At 37.6% G+C, this 10,458-nt stretch overlaps 1 protein-coding gene across 1 annotated transcript; it reads right to left on the reverse strand.

Moving 5' to 3' along the window:
• Positions 1 to 7,922: 7,922 nt before the first annotated feature.
• On the reverse strand, positions 7,923 to 8,858 carry LOC138177660 (olfactory receptor 52E1-like). Its single transcript, XM_069108871.1, has one exon. The coding sequence runs from the start codon at positions 8,856 to 8,858 to the stop codon at positions 7,923 to 7,925; it is 936 nt and encodes a 311-aa protein (XP_068964972.1).
• Between the last annotated feature and the right edge of the window lie 1,600 nt (positions 8,859 to 10,458).

Raw genomic sequence — 10,458 nt, forward strand, 5'->3', positions numbered from 1 at the left:
ATTTTCAGCAATGCAATGATCCATACAACTACAAATGACTAATGATGAAAAATGCCATCCACCTCCAGAGAAAGAACTGGTGTAATCTGATTGCAAATCAAATACTATTTTTCTCTTTTTAATTTTTTCTTTATTTTCCTTTCACAATATGAAATACGTTTTGCATGCACATCAAATTGCTTACTATCTCAGGGAGAGGTTAGAGAAGGGAAAGAGAAAGATAACTTTAAACTCAATTTAAAAAAAAGTATTAAAATTATTTTAAATTCAATTTAATATAAAATATAATTATTTTAAGCTCATTTCTGTTATGAATCTACCGAGATTTCATAATATAGCAAGGTACCTACAACATCAGTCATATGAAGAATCTATTTACACACCATACTTTCATCAGTGCTTACACATAGACACATAAACACTTGAAGATAATGATATTTCAATCATTATACTAATGTGGAAAGGTTTTGTATAAACAATCACATGCAATATGTAAAAAGTCTGCCATTAATCCTTTCCTTTTATTCATATAGATATTATTGTAATAGTTGGTTATTTGAGTAATGGTAGCAATTATATGTCCTCTGTAGTTAATATCTTATCTGTCACATTCTTGATGATGGGAGAAGTACTGGTGCCAAATAACATTTCATCTGATTCTTTCATATTTTCTAATGTTACACCACCAGATGCTTCAATGTCTAAAGTAAGACTCACTCAGAAATTTCTTTAGACTTTACCAACTATAATACCTCCTTATGTAGAGGTAACTAGGAATTCTCAAAGCCTATGTCAATGTCATGCAAGCTTTGGTAAACCCATTCCAAATCGGAAGTACTTCAAATTTAGTCCTAGCAATGTACTATATATTTGTCATTCGGGGACCAACATAGACGCCATCAACATATTGGCATCAGGATGATATTTTTGTTTTCACATGGACATTTTTGAAGATGATTAAACACACTGTAGAGACGTTGGGATCTGAAACAATGGAAACATAGGTAAACCAAAAAGAATTACAGAGTCTCTAAATATTTGTGTATTACCTAATAAACTTGACCCAGGTCCACCACATCACTTTCTTTCCATCTTATCTGTCTTCCACCCAAATCTACTATCTAATTCTAGCTCTGAGAACGGTATTAAAATTATATCTTATCATTCTTTTAAGGACATGTCAGTCAAATGCCAGTTGACTTCAGTTATCATTCATTCTGATTTCCCTGTTATAAATATCCCTGGATACCTTCCCAAAGTTAGCAGAAGTCTTACTTGTTTTTAGGTGAATCCACAACATCTTGTACTGTGCTTGGTTCACAGTAAGTGTTTATTAAATATTTTATTAATTAGCTTATTCAAATTATATTTAGCTTCTCCAAGTATCAAAATAAACTGGCAGGAGCTAAATAAATTCATTCTTCTTACCTCTATATCTCATTCATGGAACCATATGAATTCACAAATCCTTATGGATGCCTTGATTTATTCTTTTTTTTGGAGGGCAGTTGGGGTTAAGTGACTTGCCCAAGGTCACATGGCTAGTAAGTGTTAAGTGTCTGAGGCCAAATTTGAACTCAGGTCCTCCTGACTTCAGGGCTGGCGCTCTACTCACTGCACAACCTAACTGCCCCTTGATCTTATTCTTTTTTTTTGGAGGGCAGTTGAGGTTAAGTGACTTGCCCAAGGTCACATGGCTAGTAAGTGTTAAGTGTCTGAGGCTGGATTTGAACTCAGGTCCTCCTGACTTCAGGGCTGGTGCTCTACTCACTGCACCAACTAGCTGACCCTTGATCTTATTCTTATTTTTTTATTTTTTTGGGGGGCAGTTGGGGATAAGTGACTTGCCCAAGGTCACACAGCTATTTTTTGTGTTAAATGTCTGAGGCCGGATCTGAACTCGGGCCTTCCTGACTCGGGGTGTGGGGTGGTGCTCTATTCACTGTGCCACGTATTCTTAATACATTTAATTTCTTACCTAAATTTATCTATTATATGCTTCCTAATTGAGAAATATCACTGGAAAAGTTAATTGACCGAATTTCATCTAATCAAGCCCATATCTTCTAAATAGCAGGGTTATGGGCTATTTCTAGAAGAATGCCTTAAGAACTCACTCCCTTTTTCTTTTGTTTGTTTGTTTTTTATCCCGACTCCATAAATAACAGATTCAATGGTGTGTGGAACAATTACATATAGATTTACCAAGAAGATGTGAATATAGTGGGGGACATTGTGGACAAAGTGGTAGGTCATGAAGGAGAAAAATGCTGGTCTCTAGAAGGCCAACATAATACAGACATGAAAGCTACAGGTGTTGAAAACATTGAGTTGAGCTTCCTGAAAAGGAAGAGAGAACACAGCTCTGAGTATCTGGGCATAAGAAATCATATTTGGCTTCTTAATGTCCAAGAGGAGAAGAGAGATAGTACAAAGGCCATAGATGCTATCAGCTGTGATGCTGGCACAGTCCAGAAGGGTGATACCCAAGTGCTCATAGTAAATGTAAGGACCAATATGGTGTCCACAGGAAGGCAACCACAGGATCAGCAGAACAAAGAGAATTGAAAAGGCCAAAGGTCTTAGGAGGATGACTAGAGCAATGATGAAAATACCCTTTTTGGTAAGGACTAAAATGTAGCAGAGAAACTTGCCGAGAACCGCACAGTGATCATAAGCTATAGACATAATACCAGTTGTTCTGTGCCAGTGAGTGAACAACATCTGTATAAACAACCTCCAAGGCTAATTTCCATTAGAGTGAACTAGAATATTCCCAGGATCTTAGGTATGTTGGGATAGCAGATGTATATAAACCCAAGTCAATAGAGGACATAATGACCAGGAAGTAGAAATGAGCTGGTGAAGATTTTTTTTTTGGTCAGGCTTGATCACAAACAGAATGGTGATGTTTCCCAATAAAACTTAAAGTGATTTTGTGGTTTTCTAAGTCAATTGCCCAACTTCAGAGATCAGTATCTAGTTAAGCTTGATACCACTACAAGTATAAATCATGCCTTTAGTTCTTTTCACCCCATCAAGGCTTATAGCTTCAAGTCTCTAATTCTTAAACTTGTTTGACAGCAATATAGATATGGACACAGTGACCCTTAGTGCCTTGTTTCAGCTCTTTAATTATTTAGCACCTTGTTTCAGTTCAAGTTTCTTTTGAGCTTTGACCATGATTATATAAAGTCTTTGCTAAGAAACAGAACTTGTGAACCCCGAAGTGGGAGCAACTTGCTGATGCAATAGGAAGGGATGGAACAGGGAGAAGCTAATGATCATATATAAGGAGAAGCCCAAACTGGGAAAGAGAGGAACCGAGAAAAGAACATTTGAGGTGGCAGAGTTGAGAAAGAAAAAACTTGTGATATCCTGGCAATCTTTTTATCTATTCTGTATGTGTTGATTTGTGTTTGTAATACTTTGTACAGAAGCCCTGGGACATTACTGGAAGCCCTGAAAGAGGATTTTCTTGTTGCCTGTTTACAGAAATCCTGGAGGAGGGTTTTGGAGGTCCTGGGACCATATTGATAATGTGTGTTGAGTTCTCAGACCTTGTTGGTGGGTCTGTGTTGATTTCACAGGCAGATAGTGAATTGATGGTCCTGGCAATGTGCATGAATGTTATTGCAGCTTTGTTAAGCTTTGTCTTCCCAGAAACAGAAACTGTGAAGGACTTGAGGTGGACTGGACACTGTGAGCTTTAATGTGAAATTGGATGAGGAGCTGAATTAGAAGCTGGATGAGGAGCTGGACAAGGAGCTGAGAGCTGCCTACCTATGAATCCAGGTGATAATTGGGTAGATTCAGGCAGGACCTGGGACTGTGGAAGAGGAGCCATGGAATCTGAGAGCCAGCCTCTGAGGCTAGATGACAAGACCTCTCCATGTGACTGAGATCATGATTTACTGTGGTCTCAAGGTGGGAGAACTTTGTACTCTGTACCTTGTACCTCTTAAGGATGATTGAGATAAGGATAATTGAAAACTAATTTCCAATTAAGAAGAAATAAGACTGTTTGACTGAGAGATTAAGACAATGTGGAGAACTTTGACCTTTGTACTTTGTGCCCCTTAAGGAGGCTTATACCTTAAGGATTATTGAGCTAAGGACTTACTGAATGATATCTTTTGCTTAAAGTATGTGTCCACTTTGGTGTAAACTATGTGGCCACTTTAATGATAAGTTGTTATGTTATAACATTGTGAATGCTGTACTTTGGTTTCTGTGAATGTTTTGCTTTAATTTACTGCTGAATAAATAGAGAGTTCACTATACTATGTGATCAGAAACTTAGAGCTATCCACATTAACAGTCCTCTGTAAGGCTGCTCGTGCTTGGCTTTACACCTTGTGATGATATAAAGAACTTGAGGGGTCCTAAGAAGTCATTTAGTACAAATCATTAATTGTATAGATGAAAAATATGAGGACTGGAACAGTTAAGTGACTTACCTAACATTACACAAATACTGTGTGATATTTGAACCCAGGTCCTATGGTCCTAAATACAATGTTCTTCTCATTGTGTCATCATCTCAAATTAGTTTTGGTAAGTCAGGTCCATTCCTTCCTAGGTCTTCTGAAAAGATGCACATCAAAGATGGAATCAAGTAAGCCATGGAGTAAGAAGAAAGGGAACATCTGGAGCTATTATTAATAACAGGAACTCTAGGGGCAGCTAGGTGGTGAAGTGAATAGAGTACTAGTCCTGAAATCAGGAGGACCTAGGTTCAAATCCTGCCTCAGACACTTAACACTTACTTAGCCGGGTGACCTTGGGCAAGTCACTTAATCCCAATTGCCTTGCCTTCCCCCCTCCAAAAAAAAAGCTAAAAAAAACCAAACAAACAAAAAAAAAAACAGGAATCCTCTTATCTCTAGATAAGACACACAGACAGATAGATATACAAAGAATACATACAGATATTAGTTTAGATATGTATTATATATATATATATATATATCTACATCTATCTTTCTATCTGTGTGTGTGTGTGTGTGTGTGTGTATCAGTACTGTGGCTTCTAGCACCATTCTATTGTAGTGAGATTTAAGCATGAGCTCAGGTAGAAACATTCAGATCAACAACACTAGCCTAGATTAGATTTCAAAGCTTCCACATTGTTTGCTCCCTATCTTAATAAAAGTCTTTTTATCTATGGGTCATAGCGAAAAAAGGCTAGTGTTCTCATTGTAGACAATTTCATCTTTCTGGAAAACTTGACACTAGAAAGTCAACCACAGTACTTCTTGAGGAAGAAGTTATGTTGAAGGTCCCATCTAATGGAGTATAGGTCAATAAGATGTTGTTATGACTGAACAAGTTGTGGTATGTGATTATAATAGAATACTACTCTATTATTATAAATGATGAACTTGATGTCAGAAATAACATGGATAGAATTGCATGAAATAATGAATGGCAAAATGAGCATAAGAAAGAGAATATTGTTTGTATTAACAATATTTTTAAAATAAATAAGAAATATGTATAGAATCATTTTACACGCAAACCCATACACATTTGTGTCTAATGGTAGCCATCTCTAGGGTGAGGGGTGGAAAACAGAAGAAAAAGAGGAAAAATTACATGATAACTTTATTATATATTTAAAAGTAATGGCAAGTAATGAATGATAGAATTGAAGTTTCATGTGTGATCATCTTTTTTATTATTCAATGTTATGTTTTTATTATTCAATGTTATGTTTTTATTATTCAATGTTATGTAAATGCTTGTTTTATTTCATACATTAAAAAATAAAATAACAAAATAAAAAGCTACTCTAGGTAGGAAGACCCTGCCTCAGGGCAATTTTAAAACTGAATAACAAACTTTGTTGATGGTCAACATAGGATGTTTGGGCCCTTGGTCAATTCATTCTGGTTGCAGACCATGCTTTCTAGCCATAACCAGACATAAAGAAAGATATCATGAATCTGATAATGATCCATGGACATTTGATACTCACTTAGTAAAATATAAACTCCTTGAGGCCATGCTAACTTGGGAAGCAAAAGATGAGAGAGCTGTGAAATCCAATTTAGGTTAGTGCTATCAATCCAAAAGGTAACACCTGAATTTGCTCTCAGGTGCATTGCCAAAGAATGGTGCTAAGAGCAGAAGTACTGACCATTTATAACATGTATCATCAACAATGTTCCTCAGATAACTCACTAAGGCATCAAGAGGGAATGTAAAATTTTGCTTTCCAACCAACTTGGTTTTACTTGAATGCCAGGGCCTGTAGTCTTTCAGAGAGAACATCATTAAGCACATTACAGAATTATGTAATCTTGTTCCCATAGATCATGACAGTATGACAGTAGTAGTGGTGGTAGTAGTCGTAGTCGTAGTAGTGGCTGTAGTCGTAGTTGTAGTCGTAGACGATTTCCTAGTAGTTGTAGTTATGGTCATAGGGATAGTTGTAGTCATAGTTGTTACCGTAATCATAGTCGTGGTGTTGGTGGTGGTTGTAGTAGTGGTAGTAGTCGTAGTGGTAGTCGTAGATGATTTCCTAGTAGTTGTAGTTATGGTCATAGGGATAGTTGTAGTCATAGTTGTTACCGTAATCATAGTCGTGGTGTTGGTGGTGGCTGTAGTAGTGGTAGTAGTCGTAGTCGTAGTTGTAGTAGTGGCTGTAGTCGTAGTTGTAGTCGTAGATGATTTCCTAGTAGTTGTAGCTATGGTCATAGGGATAGTGGTAGTCATAGTTGTTACCGTAACCATAGTCGTGGTGTTGGTGGTGGTTGTAGTAGCAGTAATAACTACCATTCATATAATGTTTTGAGGTTTACAAAATGCTTTACAAGTATTATCTCAATTAACATTCATAAGAACCTTGGGAGGTAGGTTTTACAGAGAAAATTGAGACATAGAGAGGTTAAGTGACTTTTTCTAGGGTCAAACAATTAATAAGCATCTCTCTCCACTGTACCACCTAGATGCCCAGCATTTAGTATGACTGAAATGCTCATGTGCTGATTTTACAAGTCTATGCTGTAGTCCTAGAGAATAGCCTCTGATTGATACCAGACTTTTTGGGTGGCATTTTAGATGTACTCTCTGACTCATTGGTATTGGGATGTGGTTCAATGAATTTTGCCCTTTCACTCATTCTCACCCATATGCTCCTGTAGTGATACATAGATGTATTTAGTTCTTGTACCATTGTACATCTATTACTCTGGACTATACAGGTTTACTGTAAGGAGAGTCTTACACTGAGCCATTTTCTTATTTATATCTCAGTGAGTCATCACAAGGACATTACTGGTGATACATGTTGTAAATGGTCAGTACTTATGCTCTCAGCACCATTCTTTGGTGATGAACCAGAGAGCAAATTCAGGTGCTACCTTTTAGATCAACAGCAATAGCCTCTATTGGATTTCACAACTGTCTCATCTCCAGCTTCCCAACTCAGTGCAAGCTTTGTTTGGTCACAAGTCATGAACTTAGAACAAGGACACCTGTGAGTAACCTTACACACTGGTGTGTAAAACCAAGGCAAATTCATTGGTTGATACAACCACAGGACAGCTTCCAAGCAACATTGCACACAATCTCAAAAAAAAAAATCTGTTCAACATTAACTCTATAACTTACCACTTTACCAACTCCATTGGAGCAAATAGTGGTGAGACTCTGCATTGACCAAATGTCACTCCTTTCCTAGAGTAAAAGATTCTTAAATACCCTAGCAGAAATGCTGATGCAGTTAGTAGCACCAACAGCTAACTACTTCTTCATTGGCAAGACCTATAAAAGTATTTTTCTCTCCAATTTGTTCAATATAATTATGATTCCATTGCTCTGTTTTTTTTTCAAAGAGGACTTAGAAATATTGACTTGGTTTAACTTTTCCACTTAAGTCCACAGAGTAAGGGCTCCTGCAATATGGGATCCATTATTTATTTTGGGGAAAATGTCTTCAACACCCGCTCTCTGATCTGTTTGGTCCTAACCCCATAGATAACAGGGTTGAGGGCAGGTGGAACAACCACATACAGATTGGCCAAAAGGATGTGAATATAGCGGGGGACATTGCGCCCAAAACGATGGGTCATGAAAGAGAAAAATGCTGGTGTATAGAAGGCCAACATGACACATACATGAGAACCACAGGTACTGAGGGCCTTGAGTCGGGCATCCCGAGAAGGAAGGTGGAAAACAGCCCTGAGGATTTGGACATAGGAGACCACAATTGCCACAATGTCAAAGACAAGGATGGATATAGCAGCCAGTCCATAAATAATGTTGACTTTGATGCTGGCACAGGCCAGGCGGGCAATGCCCATGTGCTCACAGTATGTATGAGGTATGATGTGGTGTCCACAGAAGGGCAATCGCAGAATCAGTAGAACGAAAGGGATAGCCACAGATAATGTTCTCAAGGCTATGGCCATTGCAATAATGGACACCACTTTATTGGTGAGCACCAGTGTATAGCGCAGAGGATTACAGATTGCCACATAACGGTCATAGGCCATTGCTAGGAGTACAGCTGACTCCATACCAGTAAATAGGTGAATGAAAAACATCTGAGTGACACATCCAAGGAAACTAATTTTTTTCAGGTTGCACCAGAAGATACCCAGCATCTTGGGAATGGTGGATGTTGATAAGCCCAGGTCAATAGAGGACAGAATAGCCAGGAAATAGAACATGGGGTGGTGGAGACTCCTATCACTCTGAATTACAATCAGGATGGTAATATTCCCTAAAAGGGCAGTCAGATACACAAAACAGAAGGGAAAGCCAATCCAGACATGTACCTCTTCTAGTCCTGGGATTCCAAGCAGGAGGAATGAGATGGGATGGAACTGGGTATTATTCAGATTGGACATCCTTCTGGGGCCCACATATGACTCCAACTATCAAAGATTCAACCTCATTCAATGAACGGCTCCACTCTAGTGTATTGTAATTCTCTGATGGACTGGGAACACATAACATTATCATATCATATTTTGCCTTCTGTCAAAATTAATTCTATTTTTAAGTAATCAATTATCTTCAAGAATGGAAAATAAAATAGAAGCAGTGAAATGCAGCATTCACTTTTCATATAATGTTAGTCATAGCTTGATGTTTACCCTTAAATCCAAGGCTGCCTTTATGCAGGTTCAGAGAGAGAGAGCAGTCCCTGTAGTATGATCTGAAGGACACTAATGAAAATATTCCTGGCCCCCATACACCCCTCATGGACTGGCATCATTCATTCTCAATTTGAATATAATATAATTTTACATTTCTTTCCTTACCCTCTATAAAGGCAAAAGAGATGCCAGAACTCTACAAATTCATGCTGGTATATGTTCCTGAGCTTCTCCAAGACCAAAATATGCTGTCCTTCTAACTTTTCTGGCAAGTTCTAGTTTATTTTCCAAAATAAATATTCTTTCTCCTTCCTGCCTCCTAAATGTAGATGTTCTTCAGTGTTCTGTCCTTACCACCCATCTCTTTATTCTCTGCCTTATTTCCCTTGAGGAATTTATCCAGTCCCATCATCAAAAACTGTACTTACCAAGTGGAAGACTGCCAATTCTTTGTTTTTCTACTCTGACTTCTCTTCTGAGTTCAAAGGTCACATCCAGTCAATTAATCATCAACAAGCATTTTTTAAGCATCTGTTATGTTCCAGGCATTGCGCTAGGTGACAAGAGTACAAGGACAAAGAATGAAACTATTCCTACTCTCAAGGAAATTATGTTCAAATTAGGGAGACAAATACATTTACAAGACTATACAGGATAAATATAAAAATATATATGAATATATAATGATAAAAATACAATTTATATTTTGCTTTATGGTTCATAAAGCATTTTACACACATTAGTTCATTTTATCCTCACAATATGCCTTGAAGGTAGGTCTTATTATCCCCATTTTACAAAGGAGGAAATTGAGACTGATAGAGAATAATTAACTTTCCCAGGGTCATACATTTAGTATGTCTGAAACCAGAGTCTGAAATCAGATTTGAACTTGAATCTTCTGTGTGTAATTTCCCCTTAACAGAAGGAAAGACCGTTGGGATGGCTAGGTAGTGCCGTGAATAGAGCACTGGCCCCGGAGTCAGGAGGACCTGAGTTCAAATCCATCCTTAGACACTTAACACAAAAATCTAGCTGTATGAACTTGGGCAAGTCACTTAACCCCAAATGCCGTCCAAAAAGCAAAAAAAAAAAAAAAAAGGAAGACCCTTGAGAGCAAGAACTATCTTACTTTTCTGAAAGCATCTCCAGTATTTAGCACAGTATTGTGCACAAATTAAGAAAATGAATAAATGTTTTATCTTTTTTTTCATTCATTCATTTCGGATTGTTCCTATTATCTAGAGTTTTAGATGAGAAAACTGAAATCCAGATAGAAGAGATTTGCCTACTGTCAGTTAGTGGCAAAGTCATGACTAGTATGTAAATCTCTTAATAACCAACCCAA

The sequence above is a fragment of the Petaurus breviceps genome, unplaced genomic scaffold (genome assembly GCF_028583685.1).
Source record: "Petaurus breviceps papuanus isolate PSGF00001 unplaced genomic scaffold, PetGlider_PUasm1.0 90444, whole genome shotgun sequence".
Classification (NCBI taxonomy): domain Eukaryota; kingdom Metazoa; phylum Chordata; class Mammalia; order Diprotodontia; family Petauridae; genus Petaurus; species Petaurus breviceps.